Source organism: Rutilus rutilus, assembly GCF_951802725.1.
Source record: "Rutilus rutilus genome assembly, chromosome: 6".
Lineage (NCBI taxonomy): Eukaryota > Metazoa > Chordata > Actinopteri > Cypriniformes > Leuciscidae > Rutilus > Rutilus rutilus.
Window position 1 is genome coordinate 40659510 of NC_140214.1, and position 18668 is coordinate 40678177.

The 18668-nt window shown below is 36.4% G+C and overlaps 2 protein-coding genes and 1 long non-coding RNA gene across 3 annotated transcripts in view; all 3 read left to right on the forward strand.

Annotated features, from left to right (window-relative positions):
* The window catches only part of LOC311291359 (uncharacterized protein), a 796365-nt gene that overhangs the window by 721400 nt on the left and 56297 nt on the right, over positions 1–18668 (forward strand). The window lies entirely within an intron of this gene.
* Positions 3699–4500, forward strand: LOC311291265. The gene is made up of 3 exons (XR_014627536.1): positions 3699–3820; positions 3967–4249; positions 4368–4500. It is a non-coding gene; the product is annotated as an uncharacterized lncRNA (long non-coding RNA).
* On the forward strand, positions 8582–18064 carry LOC311291338 (NLR family CARD domain-containing protein 3-like). Its single transcript, XM_084410310.1, has 9 exons — positions 8582–8708; positions 9491–9619; positions 10181–10285; positions 10604–10705; positions 10887–10971; positions 11226–11421; positions 11516–13346; positions 15106–15276; positions 16381–18064. Exons 2-9 carry the CDS (start codon positions 9561–9563, stop codon positions 16457–16459), a joined length of 2628 nt encoding a protein of 875 aa, XP_084266436.1. The 5' UTR covers positions 8582–8708; positions 9491–9560; the 3' UTR covers positions 16460–18064.

An 18668-nucleotide genomic window follows, 5' to 3' on the forward strand; every position in this document is an offset into this window, starting at 1 on the left:
GTTCACCCAAAAATTTTAATTACCACATGATTTACTCACCCTCAATCATCCTAGGTCTATATGACATTCTGCTTTCAGACGAATACAATCGGAGTTCTATTAATGTCCTGGCTCTTCCAAGCTTTATAATGGCAGTGAATTGCTGTTTCTGTTTTGAAGTCCATACAAGTGCAAACGAAATCCCATTCAAAGTCTGCAAGGTTTCGCAGAAGTGAGGAAACCTGTAGGCTTACAGTGTTCTTTTTTTGCACAACTTGGCCAGTTTTCTTTGAAGTTTCTTGTCCTTTCTTTGTTTTTGTTCAGGATTGATGTCAAGAAAGCGTCTAAAAGGCAGAAAAGAAAGAAAAAAAAACAATGAAATATTATGGACTGAGTTTATATATTTTGACAGAGAGAGACAGCACAAAAGATGTGTAAATAGAAACCAGATATCAGTTTTAACGACTAGTTTGTTTGGATAAAACTGAACAACATGAAAAAAAAATGCAATGTTGGATGTCGTGATCAATAACTGATATTTTTTCTGCCCTGGTTAAAATACATCAACTCAATGTGTCTGTTTACATGCGCACTGTCAACTAACTAAACTTTTGGAAGTGGGGTTGCCAGATTTAAAGTTTTATTCTACAACTTTTAATAACATCCCCTCATCAGGTCCCATCAGAGTATCAGTGGAAAGGCAGTCATATAGACTATTTAGTATAGAGCACACAGAATCCAGCCCAAACCTTTGTGACAGAAATAATTTAACTTTAATTGCAAGCCTTGCAATGTTTATTGCATACATGACTACATGATAATGTTAAACATGACATTTACCAGACTAAAATGCATGTTTGCACCCAAAAATGAAAATTCTGTCATTATTACTCTTAAGACTTTCGTTCATCTTCGGAACACAAATGAAGATATTTTTGATGAAATCTGTGAGGTTTCTGTCCCTCCATTGACATCAATGTCATTGCAACTGTCAAAGCCCAGAAAGGTGGTAAAAACATCAGTAAATAGTACATATAACTACAGTGGTCCAACCTTAATTATTATGAAGTGACGAGAATACTTTTTGTGTGCAAAATAACCCCAAAATAACAACATTGTTGAATAATCTTTTCTTTTCCATGTCATTCTCCTACACTGTTGACGTAGTTTAAACAATGCAGTGCTTCTGGGTTCTACATAAGAACGTAGGCTCACTATTGGCTAGCTCCTGGGTCATCACACGACCAGAGTCGGACAATAATAAGCCTACGTTCTGACGTAGAACCCAGAAGCGCTGCACTGGCTTGCAACTTAAAATCTATAACAGGGTTTGTGTTCTCGAGCCACCAGGCACTGTTTTGTGCGGATGAGTGGGCCAGAGCGCGTTAAAGGATAACTCTCGCCAAAATGCAACCTAGGGTCTTTTTGTTAATCTAACCGAGGCAAACTTTCGTTTAAAAGCATAATTAGGATGGAAACGCCACTTTTAAGTTTGACCATATTTTCGTTTTTGGTCAAATTGCCTTTTGAATGGGAGTGCTTGGGGCACGACTATGATAGCATCAAAAATCGCTATTTTTAAAACACTAAGAATTGGCTCGACACAACATGAAACTTTGCTCGAAGTATTCGAGTGAATTGTTTGCGCGGCCGCGGTAGAAAACCATCACATCGCATCACATTTGAACTGAATTGAGCGCGAAAGAAATCAATCCCACAATGCAATGCCTTTTACAGTATGATACTGTATTACGAATTTATCGGGTTGAAAACAGAAATGTGCTGTATATTACAGCTGTTCTGTAAAATATACAGCCTAATACTGTATTATGGAAATACAGTACAATTCTGTAGGAAATTCACTGTAAATTTACAGTAAAGGGTTACAGTGTACTGTATGTATACATTTATAAGAGCATTTTCCCTTTTGTAGAATTGCAAGACTACCAAATGAGGGTGGAAGGACTCCTTTGTTCTCCCAGCAAGAGGCTCTCATTGTTGATATGGTCCGTCAAAACAATGTCATCCGATTGCGTGAAATACAGCAAAGAGTTGTAGAAGACAATGTAAGATTTGAAGGAATCAACAGTGTCAGCCTTTCTACCATTTCCCGTGTCCTCCATCGCAACAGGGTACGCATGAAGCAAGTGCACAGAGTACCCTTTGAGCGCAATTCAGAAAGGGTCAAAGATCTACGATAACAGTATGTGCAAGTAAGTGTACACTTTCAGCACTGATGCTTACAGTACAAGTTTCTAGCCTACAGTTATTGTCCTATACTGTTACTGTAACTGCACTATATTGTAGTGTATGTAAATCAGGAGTGCATATAAATACACTTTTGCAGAAGTGTGTCTTTCTGTAACACTTACTAAACTATTTATTTATTTATTTTATATATAGAGGGTGTTTGAAATGGATTCCATGGAAAGGCCCCATGAATAAATTTTTGCAGATGAAGCAGGGTTCAATCTGGCGAAGAGGAGAAGGAGAGGCTGGAACATAATTGGCCAACGTGCCATTGTGGAAGTCCCTGGCCAGCGTGGTGGCAATGTCACCCTATGTGCAGCCATAAGCAATGGGAGGGTTCTCCACCGTCATGCAACCCTGGGGCCATATAACACTGACCATCTTTTTACATTTCTGGGTGGTCTTCGGGATGTTTTTTTTTAACGTGAGCAGCAGGAACATCAGCAGGCAGTGCATCCTGTCTATGTTGTGGTTTGGGACAATGTCAGCTTTCACCGTGGTGTCCGAATACGTGAGTGGTTCAACATCAACCAGCGATTCATGAATGTTTGCCTTCCACCATACAGCCCTTTCCTCAACCCAATAGAAGAGTTTTTCTCTGCGTGGCGATGGAGGTCTATGACCATAACCCATATACAAGGGTAAATCTTTTACAGGCAATGGAATTGGCCTGTGGTGACATAGGTGTGGAGTGTTGTCAAGGCTGGATCCGGCACACGAGAGGGTTCTTCCCCCGTTGCCTAGAAAAGGACAACATTGCATGTGATGTGGACAAAGACGGGATGCTGAAGCAGAATGAGTCTCTCATTGACTTTGATTTTGCAATTGCACAATATTTTGTGTAATATGCTTTTCATTTAGAGTTGTCTTTGTTCTTTGTGCTTACTTTATTTTTACAGTTTTTTTGGATTGCTTACACACTAAAATTAAAAGTAGTACACTATTAGTTAAACCTTACACTCAAGAAGCAAAACGTCAGCCCATATTTGCACAATTATAAGCACATTGTCAACCTCACACTTGTTGCAAAACTCTACACTCAGTGATTTGCAAAACACTAAACACACTTAACATACATTACACACAAAAATCTATCATGAAGTCACTTCCTTGCAATACCAAAGCACTGACTGTCAAATTACCGCACCGTCCAAATTGGTTCAACACAGTCATCAGGTGTGCAAACACTTGTTTGCTTAATTGTAGACACACCAATCAGGTGTATAAGCACTATAAAAAGCAGAAGGTGAGTTCATCAGTCTTCAAGCACAATGGAAAGAGTCAGAGAAAGAGTAAGACGAGGAGGAGAATGAGGAGAACGAGGAGGAGGACAAGGAGGAGGAGGAAGGGGAGGAAGAGGAATCAACAGAGGAGGAATCAAAGGAGGTAGAGGAAGAGGAAGAGGAAGAGGAAGAGGAAGACAAGAAGGTGCTCAAAGAGGACCGAATCTGACAAATGAGATCCGCGCAACACTGGTTGACCATGTTGTCAACCACGGCCTGACGCTGAGGGAGGCTGGACTGCGAGTACATCCAAATCTAAGCCGATACACAGTGGCAAGTGTGATAAGAACATTTCGACTGGAAAATAGGTATTGTAAAAATATCATCATATCAAAAACATCTGCACGGTTTCAGTAACTGCTTACAGTACTGTATTCTATGCACTATCAGCACTTCTGTTACCTTTTCCTGTGAAATTACTGTACTATTGTATACTGTTTGTTTTTCTACATAGGATTGAGGGTCAGGAACGACAAGGGGGAAGGCCTCCTATGTTCACAGAACAGCAAGAGAGGGAGATAGTAAACATGGTTTTGGCCAACAATGCTATAACACTCAATCAGCTCCAAGCTAACATTGTCAATAACCACGCCAGTTTCAACGATATCCATCAGGTCTCAACATCAACACTGGCACGTATCCTAAAAAAAAAACATATTCAAATGAAGCAAATTTATCGAGTGCCTTTCGAGCGCAATTCCGAAAGGGTGAAACGACTGCGGCATGATTATGCAGAGGTATGTATTCACTTTAGCAGTGTGATCTTGCATACTGTCTCATAATCTTTTACTGTACTGTAATATGTATACTAGATCTACACTGAACTACACAATTTTGCCTGACACTGTTCTTCAGAGAGTTTTACGAATGGATGGAGAGGAGATCCAGCATGAGTTCATTTACGTAGATGAGGCTGGGTTCCACCTGACTCGAACACGAAGGAGGGGAAGAAACATCATTGGCCACAGGGCTATAGTCAATGTCCCAGGGCAACGTGGAGGTAATATAATACTCTGTGCAGCCATTACACAGAATGGGGTCCTCCACCACCATGCCCATATGGGCCCTTACAACACAGCACTCATACTTACATTCTTGGACCAATTGCACAACATAACAGCAGCAAATCAAATCGATCATATGCAATACATTGTTGTCTGGGACAATGTGTCTTTCCACCGCTCTGCTCTGGTTCAGAACTGGTTTCAGCAACATCCACATTTCACTGTCCTATATCTTCCACCATACTCTCCATTCCTCAACCCTATAGAAGAGTTTTTCTCGGCATGGCGGTGGAAGGTATATGATCTCCGTCTCCAGGCTGAGGTACCCCTCATCCAAGCCATGGAGGAGGCCTGTGACCAGATGGAGGTAGCAGCAATGCAAGGATGGATTCGTCATTCAAGACGTTTCTTTCCAAGGTGTCTTGCTAATGACAACATTGCCTGCGATGTTGATGAAATTCTCTGGCCAGATCCAGCTAGGCGAAGAGACAATGTCTGGTTTTTTTTTTTTTTTTTCAGTAAACTTACAGTACAATACGTAAAGTGACATTTTGTTACAGTATTATGAATCTCCATGTCAACATTTTGGGCATGTTGAGAAATAAATAAGTTTCTTCAGTCTGCAACATTGGTCTTGTATAGTGTTTGGTGAATTTACATTATATTTAGATATATATATTTAGATATAATTCAGCTGTCAAAAAACAGCTGAAAACCCATCTCTTCCGTGAGCACCTAACTTCATAAAAAAATAAAAAAATAAAAAAACCTTTCCCTTTACAGTTTTTCTCGATTGTTTACACACATTTTCTGGTACTTGAGACACAATAAACACAACATGTAACTCATTCACCAACCCCCTGAGCCAATTCTGCTAAACTACAAGCACAATTCCTGCTTTACACTCAAATTGCAGTTCTAAAACACACTTTTTTCAAAACACTACACACAATTCTCTGCTTTTGGCACAATTTTCATGCAGAAAATCTCTTGTTTTCACAAGGAACACACTGCCATTTAAATATGCACACTGACTCTTCACATGGGCAAACACCCGTCACACAGTTTTACAATTAGCAATCAGAGCTTTAGCATAAAAGGGCAACAGGTGAGCTCTTCAATGGGGCAATGGATGCCAACATTGGATTTTTTTTTTATTACTGTAACTGTATACAGTAAATTCTTCTGTTGTTTTGTATGTAGACCACTGTATGTCCTACTTTGTGTTGGTTACTTGGGATGTACACTGTGTACATTGTTTTTGTGGGAAAAATAAAATATATTCGTTACCGTGTATTTGTGTGTTCTGAGTATAAAAACAATATTCTCAGATATTTTACAACACACTTATGTATGTACTGTCTGTAGAAAGTGTAACACTGAACAAAAAAAGGCCTAAATCATTATGATGAATGGAGAAGAAGTGTTTTCCATTCATCATAGTGTTTTACATTGAGCACATCAGTGTTCAACTGGTTCTTATAAATGTCTATTCATAAGATGGTTTGTGTGTGTCATTTGAAAACAAAATACCATTTTGAGAAGAAATAACATTGTTTTGAATGTAAAGTTTCATTTTGCAGGAGAATTGAGGGGTTTTGCCCATTGTGTGTGTGTTTTTTGATTTGTGTGTAGAGTTCTGAGAATATGAGGCATGCTTTCAGAAAATGTGTGTAAACAATCGAGAAAAACTGTAAAACCTCACTTATCATGCTTATGCTACTCTGAATAATGCCTGAACTTCGTATTTTGAGCACTTCTTGCGTTGTTGTTGTTTTTTGCCTCTTCATGATGACTCGCTTAATTTAGTCCTAATTTGTAAGTCGCTTTGGATAAAAGCGTCTGCTAAATGACTAAATGTAAATGTAAAATGTAAATATTTGTACTTTGTTGATGGTAGCCTACTCTAATCATAGGGAAGTAGAAGTGCTAAAAGTGTTTTAGGTTTATCACAGCAGAGTGTAACTCGTGCAAACAGAGTATAGTAATGTGAAACGTGTGTGTTTCATATGGTAACAAAGTGTGGTTTTTAAACAGAAGTGTATAGTTTTTACAAGAGTGTTTAATTATGCAAAGGATCTGTAGTGTTTTGCTAATTGGGTGTGTGGTTGTGCTAATTGTGTGTAGTGTTTTGAAAACATGGGCCCTGTTTTGAAAATCGTGCTTAAGCAATCCAAAAAAACTGTATACTGAAAATACAGACATTCAATACTGTATGCAATGTGAATTATTTACTTTTATTTATGGCAAAATTATTTTCTATATGCAATAAACATTTTTTTCTCTGTAACTACATGCCCTGGACGTTGTGTTCTAAATTTTTTGATGTAGTGTCTAATGAATGCTAATTAGTGTTTATACAGTGGGTACGGAAAGTATTCATACCCCCGGTAAATATGATCAAAAATGGCTGTAAAAAATAAATCTTTCATTCAAAAAATTGGCAAAATTCTAACCTTTCATTGAAGTAAAAGAATTCAAATTGGGGGGGAAATCACATTATGAAATAAATATTTTTCTCCAAAACACGTTGGCCACAATTATTCATACCCTTTTGGTAAATACCTTTTTGCAATCTCCTTTTGCCAAGATAACAGCTCTGAGTCTTCTCCTATAATGCCTGATGAGTTTGGAGAACACCTGACAAGAGATCAGCGATCATTCCTTCATACAGAATCTCTCCAGATCCTTCAGATTCCCAGATCCATGTTGGTGCTTCTAATCTTCAGTTCAGCCCACTCATCAGGTCAGGGAACTGGGACGCTCATGGCAGATGCTTTTTGTGCTCCGAAACACATTTTTGTGTTGATTTTGATGTTTGTTTTGGATCGTTGTCCTGATGGAAGATCCAACCACGGCCCATTATAAGATTTCTAGCAGAAGCCGCCCGGTTTGGATTTTTTTGTCCGTTGATATTTGATAGAATCCACAATGCCATGTATCTGAATAAGAAGTCCAGGACCTCCAGCAGAAAAATAAGCCCACAACATTAAAGATCCAGTGGTATATTGAATTGTACACATGGGGTACTTTTTATCCTTGTGTGCACCAAACCCATCTAGCGTGTTTGCTGCCAAAAAGCTCTTTTTTTTTAGTTTCATCTGACCACAGAACCCTGTGTTGTTTGAAGTTCCAGTCGTGTCTGACCACTGAATATGCTGGAGTTTGTTTTTGGAGGAGCGAGGAGCATTTTTCTTGAAACCCTCCCAAACAACATGTGGGGATGTAGGGTTTTTTTATTTTTTTATTTTTTTATAGGCTTTCTGATCCCAAGACTCAAGTAATCTCTGCAATTCTCCATCTTTGATCCTTGAAGAGTCTTTGGCCACTCAAAGCATCCTCCTCACCGTGCATTAAGATAATATAGACACACGTCCTCTTCCTGGCAGATTTATAACATTTTTACTTGATTATAACTTCTTAATTATTGCCCTGATGGTCAAAATGGGTATTTTCAATTATTTAGCTATTTTCTTACAGCCACTTTCTATTTTGTGACGCTCAACAATCTTTTGCTGCAAATCAGAACTGTATTATTTGGTTTTACACATTGTGATGGATGATTAAGGGAATTTGGCCTTTTGTGTTTCCTCATATTTAAAATCCTGTGAAACAAGAAGTCATGGCTGGACAATTTCATGTTCCTAGTCCCCTGGTGTGCTAAAGAAAAGGTAAATATTAATGGGAATATACTTCAGAGATATTTTATTCATAAAACATTCTAGGGGTATGAATAATTGTGGCCAACGTGTTTTGGAGAAAAACATTTATTTCATAATGTGATTTCCCCCCCAATTTGAATTCTTTTACTTCAGTGAAAGGTTAGATTTTTGCATAAGATCAAATTTTTTGAATGAAAGATTTATTTTTTACAGCCATTTTTGATCATATTTACCGGGGGTATTTACTTTCCGTACCCACTGTATGTGGTGTAATATCCCGCTCCAGTGCAGTAGGTGTCGGTGTGCAACTGTTCAGCTGTTTCAAACCCTCCTGTAAAACACACGAAGAAGAGGAAAACGAAAGTAATATCAATATAACACAATGCGTACCAAATCTACTAACACTTGCGGCCATTTATGTGTTTAATCCACAATGGAAGAGATTCTGAGAACGACGCGCGCGGACTGACAACAAGCGTTACTGAGTTTAAAATACTTATAAATTCTCTTCTTAGTGGACAAGACTGCAAGTAAGTTTAATACATTCTCCATTAAAGTCATTTGTAATTATGAAGAACTTCATATTGTATACTATTAAGCGTGATTTAAATGTGAAGTTACAGAAGGCTGTTCTTCTGCTACTCCGAACAGACGAAGAATCTGCCTGAAATTACAATCTTTTGAAGTTAAAACACTAAAGGTTTTATTGATAAAGGGTTATTGAAAACAAATATGTTTTTGAAAGTTTTCTCCTATTTCCTCTTCCGTTTTAGGCTGTTGTTTTTGAGATGTGAAATCGAAAGTATTTTTGAAGCAGACATTTACATTAGACAGACAGATGAAGCCTAACGTCAATGAATAACAATCTGATATTATTAAACTGAATATTTCAGTTCATATAGCAATTATGATTAGTAGTTATACAGTATGTCTATTATAATTCTGGTTTCTTTTACTTAATCAGTTATTTTAGGACCATTTGAAAGTAATGAAATCAACCACCTTTGTGAACTTGAAGTAATGATTAAATGACAAACGATTCAACAATTAATAAAGATTGGGTAAATATGATTGTAAAATGATATTATACTGTAATAGAGAATATAACAAATTGGGTTCAGTTTTCCCAGCACACACACAATTAGAAATGATTAAGACCATTCAGTTATTTTACATGGCAATATATTTCTTTGTAACTCACTTTATTTTATACATTGTTGTTGCTGTTGCTGTTGTTGATGATAACTCAGCATTCTTCATTATTGTCTTAAATAAGATGTTCTTCATCTGTGTAAAATGGTGTCATTTCCAGGTGATGCTGAAGGATTGAGTGTTTTCAGAAACCAGTGCTGATCAGTTTTCAGTGTCAGTTTAGCTGCAGTATGTCAGAGGAAAGAGGAAAGGACTCTCTCTCTCAGATGAGTCTCTCAGAGAAACACAGGTAAGACTGCGTCTGTTTTCACACTATCAGTTTAAACTCGACTGGACTTTGTGTTTCCCTGTCAGTAACAAAACTTTAAGCATTGTTTTATATTTGCAAATGCTTTGCACAACTTCAATTTTGAACTTCTTAATTTGTTAATTGCCTTCTAGATGCTGAATTAATCCAAATAAATGACTTTAGTTTTTAGATCATAAAGTTATTGATAGACATTAGAAAACAACTATACACTTAATTTAATTGAAGTATGCTAACAAAACTGTGTCGCACAGACATTTCTGCTCTCTTTTCTGTCAATACATTAAAACTTGACATGTTTTCTTAAATTATGTCAAGTATCTTTTAAATTCTCAACATATTTAATCTCACTCATGTATATCAAAGAAATTGTTAAACTAATGTGAGCCAGTAAATAAAATGATGGTTAACTATAAAACTGTTGATTATGTGAGTGTGTGTATTTCTGTGGAGGATTAGATAAAGACACAGATGTGTTTCAGACACAGTTGATCCTCCTTTACTAAAGTGTTTTCTCTCTCTCTCTGTTCTTTGTGTCATCAGTGTAAGATCAGGCTCACATGTGTCCAGCTCTGTGTCTCTGAAGAGTGACCAGTCTAAAGATTATCCACCAGACTTCAGAGAGAAAACACCATCATCTAATAAAAGGTATTTTGTGTGTTTACATTACATTATAGGGTTGTATTGTTTGTCCACAGTGGTGTATGTGATTGAACTTGACTGTGTAAGGGGATTTATGAAACTCATTCCAGTAACACAATTACACAGGCAGCCACAAGGAGGCATAAATTCACTATGGAAAATAGATCATGCAACTAAACATGTCCATCCATCCAACCATGATCATAAATGAACAAAAACACAGCTATGCTGCATTTGATTACTATTTGCAACATTAAACCTTTTCAAATGAGACTAAGTATCTCATGTTGTAAAGTGTTTTCTCTGTGTTCTTTGTGTCATCAGTGTAAGATCAGGCTCACATGTGTCCAGCTCTGTGTCTCTGAAGAGTGATCAGTCTAAAGATTATCCACCAGACTTCAGTGAGAAAACATCATCTAATAAAAGGTATTTTGTGTTACTAATTTTTTGTCACACGTTGACTGTGTTTAAAAGTTGTAACAGTGAATATCAATCATGAAACATGTTTAGATCAAATATTTGTCAGAGTATTCACAGCTAATGCTTATTTCCCTTTCTGTAAAATATCAGTTAGTATTTTATTTTAATATATCTAATTTGATTACAGGCTTCAATATGAGACATTAGACTCAGACGTTCAGACTCACAGGAACCACGAGAATTTTAAAGACAATCTTCTAGGGATCTTCCAGGTAGGAAAACACATTTTTTTATAAATGTTTAATATTTCTAGCTAACAAATATGCTATTGAACAAAGAATCACTTTGTTGAATCACTTATTTTTCCTTTTAAACACATTTTAACACAACTTGGTTAGCATGTTAGTCTTTTTACTGGATTTTTTTATGCACATGTATTATAATTATTGAATAAATAGTGTTGACCAAATGAAGATGTACAATTTGGCTTAAATTGTGTTGTCTTTTCTCTTACTTTTGTTTGTAGGATCTTGAGAGCAAAATAATCACATTTCTGAAGAATGAGCTGGAGAAGTTAAAGAAAATATTACAAAAAGAGAACACACAACACTTTGTGAAGGACTTTATTGAGAACAGATCCAGTATCAAATCAGCAGCTCTTGATCTCACACTACATTACCTGAGAGAGATGAAGCAAGATGAAGCTGCTGATGCTCTAGAAGGTAAGAGACTCATGATCACCTGTCTGATTGTCTCTTATAAATGTAGGAGAGAAAATGAAGACTAAAACTATCTATTGTCTGTTCCTGTGTTTAGATGAGCTGTTCTTCATTCATCAGCTGAAATGTGGCCTAAAGAAGAAGTATCAATGTGTGTTTGAAGGAATTGCGAAGCAAGGTGACTCCACACTTCTGAATAACATCTACACAGATCTCTATATCACTCAGGGCGGCAGTGAACAGGTCAATACTGAACATGAGGTGAGACAGATTGAAGTTGCTTCCAGACATCATAAAGAACAAGAGATACAGGTTGATTGCACAAATTTGTTTGAAGCACCTGACAAAGACGAGGAGATCCGAACTGTACTGACAAAAGGAGTCGGTGGCATCGGGAAATCAGTCTCTGTGCAAAAGTTTGTTCTGGACTGGGCTGAAGGAAAAGAAAATCAAGATATCAGCTTCATATTTCCTCTTCCATTCAGAGAAATGAACTTAAAGGAGAAAGAAAAACTAAGTTTGATGGACCTTATAACTCAATTTTTCACAGAGACAAAAGGACTGAACCTTACAAGAAGGAATCAGTTCAAAGTGCTGTTCATCCTTGATGGACTGGATGAATGTCGCCTTCCTCTGAAGTTTGATTGTAATGAGACGTGGCGTGATGTATCGTCACCAGCCTCTCTGGATGTTCTCATAACGAACCTCATGAAGGGAAATCTGCTTCCTTCTGCTCTCATTTGGATCACCACCAGACCAGCAGCTGCCAGTAAGATTCCTCCTGACTGTATCGACCGGCTGACAGAGATACGAGGATTCAGCGACGCACAAAAGCAAGAGTACTTCAAAAAAAGATTCACGGATGATATTCAAGCCAACACAATCATAGATCATGTTAAACAATCAAAGAGTCTCTTTATCATGTGCCACATCCCAGTCTTCTGCTGGATTTCAGCCACTGTTCTCCAGAACATTCTGGAGGAGAAAAGAAATAATGATGCGGAAAAAACTCAGGCTGATGAGATCTCGAAAACACTGCAGGAATCAAACACTGAAGACACTCCCAAGACTCTGACACAAATGTACACACACTTTCTCCGCTTTCAGATCCAGCAGAGCCGCCGAAAGTATGATGGAGAATACACACCAGATGTTTCCTGGGATAAAGATGCCATCCTTTCACTGGGGAAACTGGCATTTCATCAGCTGGAAAGAAACAACCTGATCTTCTATGACACAGACCTGGAAGCCTGTGGTATTGACGTCTATAAGGCATCAGTGTACTCAGGCATGTGTACCCAGATCTTTAAGGAGGAAACAGGGATCGTTCTTGGTACCATGTACTGCTTTGTTCACTTGAGCATTCAAGAGTTTATTGCAGCCCTTTATGCACATCTGTTTCTAGACATCAACAAGACAAGTGTGTTTGATCATGAGTCTACAGAACAGGAAAACAGAAATGAAACCATGGTTGATTTCCTCAAGACTGCAGTGGACAAGGCGCTCGAGAGTGACAATGGACACCTGGACCTTTTCCTTCGCTTCCTCCTCGGTCTGTCACTCCAGTCCAATCGACGACTCTTACGAGGTCTGTTGACACAGCAAGACGACAATGACCATAGCAACAAGGAAATCGTTCAGTACATCAAGCAGAAATTAGAAGATAATCTTCCTGCAGAGAGATCCATCAATCTGTTCTACTGTCTGAATGAACTGAACGACCAAACTCTGGTGAAAGAGATTCAGACCCACCTTAGCAAAGGAAGTCTCTCATCTGGTGACCTTTCACCTGCCCAGTGGTCTGCTTTAGTCTTTGTGTTGTTGACATCAGAGGAAGAGCTGGAGGAGTTTGAGCTTCAGAAATTCAAGAAATCAGACGAGTGTCTCATTAGATTATCAGCAGTCATCAAAACCTCCAGAAGAGCCCTGTAAGTCTTTTAATATATTTTGTCATGTTTAGCTCTCATCTGAAAAATGCATTTATCTACATTACTCTATAGTGATTCCCCATCATAAAAATGAACCTATTCAAATTCAAATCATTTTGTCATATTATAAGCTCCATAGGTGTTTATCAAACCTTAAGACAAAATATAAAATACCATGTAAAAATGTTTGCATGTTTGTTCTGTATCATATGATACACCAGACTTGTATAATTTATATAGAATTATATATATTAGCTCATACTCTAATAAAGACATATTTTATTCATATACCCAAACTGGGGGGAAAGAATGTAATTTGGTACAGATGTTATTTATATTGCCAAAAAGTAAGATGAAATTCTGAAAGGTTATAGTATAAAACATTGAGATTTTTATAATACAACCTACGATTTTTAGAAAACAGGCTACTTAAATAAAGTACATGTATATTACCACATCATATATTAGTTATCCCTCTGTATCTCCCAGTAATTTGATATTTTAAATGCTTATTTCTATGAGTAATTGTGTAGTTTAATGTAATAATAATGTAATGCAATATGTAGATCGAGAGATTTACAAATAAACATGTTGTATCATATTTGATGTACACATTTTAAGATGGTTTTTCTACAAAATTTTTTCATTCAAAATTTATCGGTCAAAATCTCTTTTTTTCATATCATTTTTTAAATATATTTTTTCTAATTTAGTAATTAAGTAAAATAACTATAAATTTCATTTCAGCAATTTTTATGGATGCTTTTTTACTATCTTTAAATTAATGATATATCACCCATTGGCCACCCTGCTCTCTAAGATATCGGCATCAGCCATCGGTTGACCTTAATCTTGAAGTATTAAAAACAAATACAATTTCTTAGGTTCTTAGGTTTAAGTAATCTTAGCTTTACTTAAATCATTAAAGTCCGCGTGAACCGGAAGTTGCAAACGACTTTTCTCCAGTGCTGTGACGTATTTCCCAGTGAAAAGGAATATTGAACAGAGGGCAGGGTTTTACTCTAGTGCTCCTCCTCTCCATCTCTCGCTCATTACAGACTAACGATTTGAGGGGAGTGGTTAAGCGTTTCTCAACCCAAGCCGTCAAGCATACGTCATCAGGGAAGGTCCTCCAATGCAGAGAGGAGGGGCATTTTCAGATTTTGATTAAAGATTACGAAGCCAAAACATTTTTTTCCGTGTTTTAACTTGCACGGATTAATTGTTCACCACAAGACTAGTAATATGCGCTAACAAAGTAAATAGGTTCCATTTTGATTTCAGTTGGACTTTAAAGATTTTATGTCAAAAAGACATGTACATGTGAATGGAGGCATTTTTAGAATGATAGTGAAAGGCCTTTAACTTGCCATAAAAGTGTGAACTGTCTCATATAATGGTGTCGGTGCAGTCAAGTCAATAATATTGTTCAATATTAAGTGTCCCCAACTAAGCAAGACAGAGGCAACAGTGGCAAGAACCTAAACTCCATCAGGTGACATAAATACTAGATATAAAAGCTTTACACAATATATATATTTTTTTAAACATGCTTCATTTTATCTAGGAAATTTGTCACTGAATAATAAGCACTAATGTACAAGAAATAGTAGTTTTTGAAGATTAATGTTAGTTTAATTCAGCCTCTTTGCTGTATATGCTGTTTATGTAAAAAATAAATGGAAAATGTATTTAATATTTGTAAATATAAAATGTATTGTATGTGTTCCATCTAATTCTGTGTTGTGACTTATTGTAGGTTAAATGATTGTAACTTAACAGACAAAAGCTGTTCAGCTCTGGCTGCAGTTCTTGGATCAGAGACCAATCTGAAAGAGCTGAACATGAACAATAATAATCTGCAGGATTCAGGAGTGAAGCTGCTCTGTACTGGACTGAAGAATATAAAGTGTAAATTGGAGATACTGAGGTAAGTTGAGCCACAGGAGTCACATGACTAGAGTGAGGTGCGATGACTGACTGACATCATGACTGATGCCGGAGGCAAAAGCGCAACAGATCTTTTGTTTATTTGTTACATTTTGGGTATACTATATCAATCCTGTCATTGTGCTATTTTATTGTTCTTGTGTTTTTTAATCAAGTAATATTGAAGTGACATTAAGCATTCATTTTGTTCCAAGAAAAGGAAAGATCTAACATTAAATATCAGATTAATAGCTATAGATCCTGAGGGTCATTGGCAAATATCTTTTCTTGTAAAATAAGTGCTCCACACGGCTCTGGGGGGTTAATAAAGGCCGGAAGCTAGTTATTTTAGTCGATAAAGTTTTAAAAAAGGATATTTTTCTTACACGAACATATCACTTCACTCCAGAAGGCCTTTATTAACCCCCCAGAGCTGTGTGGAGCACTTTTATCATGGTTGGTTGCACTTTGATAGACTTGAAAACTATACAGCCATTCACTGTCATTATAAAGCTTGGAAGAGCCAGGACATTTTATATATATATATATATATATATATAATTACGATTGTATTCGTCTGAAAGTAGAATGTCATATACACCTAGGATGACTTGAGGGTCAGTAAATCATGGGCTAATTTTCATTTTTGGGTGAACTATACCTTTAACACCTGGTACTGCACTGTAATGCAAATAATTGCAAGGGATTATAATATTTAGTGAATAAAGTATTTTCTATATATATGCATATTCTACTTATTATAAGTTAACACTTAAATTGTGCTGTTTTTGTTTATAGTAATTTATACTTGAGTGATGTAATCATTACTTGCATACCTAGTGTTGAGTCAGAATTCAGACGAGGAATGGAGGGTGATATCTGGTAGAAATCACTTCTCTTAATATTTGATGTCAAATCAAGTCAAGTCAAGTCATCTTCATTTATATAGCGCTTTTAACAATGTAGATTGTTCCAAAGCTGCTTTGCATTGATAATAGTAAATTAAAGTAACAGAGATTGTTTTGGCTTTATAGCGGCTCTAGAATAAAGTTATTGTCCAGCTAAAGTTAGTTTGATTGATTCACTTTGATTGATTCGCATCCAGGTGCAGGTCCTTCATCAGATCTGGATACAGCCTGGCTCCGGCGGACTGCGGTAAACCTCGGGATAAACAGAGAGACTAATATTAGCGTATACGCCATTCTTCTTATGATGTAACGAGTACATCAGGATTTATGGGAAGTGTTCCCGGTTCCGGCTGACCTAATCTACGCAGCCTAACATTGAATTATAAAAGTCTATAATGTGTTGTGTATGCTAGGTCAAAGAGATGTGTTTTTAGTCTAGCTTTAAACTGACAGAGTGTGTATGCTTCCCGGACAATGTTAGGAAGACTGTTCCAAAGTTTTGGTGCTAAATAGGAGAAGGATCTACCGCCAGCAGTTGATTTTTATATTCTAGGTATTATCAACTGGCCAGAATTTTGAGATTGCAATAGACGTGAAGAACTATGATGCGTTAAGAGCTCGCTGAAGTACTGCGGAGCTAAACCATTTAGTGCTTTGTAAGTAATCAACAATATTTTTAAATTTATACGATGTTTAATAGGGAGCCAATGCAGTGTTGATAGAACTGGGCTAATATGGTCATACTTCATGGTTCTGGTAAGAACTCCATCTGCTGCATTTTGGACCAGCTGTAGTTTGTTTATTAACCCTCTGGGGTCTAAGGTGTTTTTGGGGTCCTTGAGATGTTCTGACATGCCCTGACATTTGTGCTTTTTTCAGTTGCTTATAAACATAGTAATGGCAAAAAAAAATTACACACTATTTAGCACAAACAGGGCTACCATAATATGTGAGCAACAAGAATGTACATGTCTGCATTTTTGAGAGAATAATGTTTATGTGTGGTTATTGAAAAAACTAAAAACTAAAGTTTCTGAAATAAGACCACAAAACACATACTAAATATGTGCCAATAAGACTTTTGTCTAATGGATGTCATCGCCTAGTGTTTTTTCTTCAAAATTATGTGAAAATCACCCTGCCTAATCCTTCACATAACACAATACATTGATTTGAATTTTGCAAAGCACTTTCTGTTTGGAAAGGCAATATTCGAGTGGGTGTCGACGATCATGCATATTTAGTGGTTCACACCTGAGGACCGCATACTTAATGAGCCATTCATTCAGGTGAGTCACTGAGCCACAAGAATGCAAGAGCAACAGTTGGAAGCATCTCAATTCTTTTTTATTTTTCCACATATTGTGCTTGCAAATTGGCCTATAATATCCAAGGAAAACATGTCTAGTAATTGTGCAGTTAATTCTCATACTGTATTTTCAGTTTTGGAATATTTATCCTCTCCCCAAATTTGTCACTAATAAAACACAATAAAAATTATTTAAAGAAAAGGCTTATATTTACCTTTTAATAGTTTGTTTACATCTACCTTGTAAATATTTAAATAAACAACAATTCAAGTGTAATCTTTCTTTGTACAAACTAAAGTATACATTTTATCATACATATTTCAAAGTTAAGGATTTGATTGATTATTTGATTATTTTTGACAAAAAAATTGGCAAATAAAAGCTTATTTGAGGTGGCAGATATTTTACAGTAAAAATGTATAATCTATCCAAAACTAATCAACGAAATGTTGTCTTTCATATGTCTGTAACATAGGTCTTTCATTTTTATTATAAGGAATATAAATGTTAATTTGCAGTTTAATACGTTGCTTATACAAATATATATATGTGCATACACACACACATATATATGTGTATATATTTATACACAAAAATAAATTTTATTTATATTTTTTATATACATTTTTTTTCCACAAATTGTGCTTGCAAATTGTATAATATCCAAGGTAAACATGTCTAGTAATTGTGCAGTAAATTCTCATACTGTATTTTCAGTTTTGGAATATTTATCCTCTCCCCAAATTTGTTACTAATAAAACACAATAAAAATTATTTAAAGAAAAAAAATTATATTTACCTTTTAATAGTTTGTTTACATCTACCTTTTGAGGGACATTTTCCATTATTATTATTATTATTCCTCACAGCGCTGCGAGACGGTGTAAACAAGTAATGATCTGAATAAACTTGTGTTTTCTCGAGCTGATATGGGGCTCGAGAAAACACAGCCCCTCACAGGTTTGCGCCGTGGATTCCCGCGAGTCAGACGCGGATACTGTGTTTGTTTTAGGCTCACGCAGTCTTCACTCGGACGCGCGCTTCAATCCGTTGTGGAGACTCTCTATTCGTTCCAGTGAAATTACAAAACAAAATACACACAAACATGTCTCTGCCTGATATACAACCACTGATAAACATAATCTGATTTGACAAAAAAAAAAAAAAAAAATAAT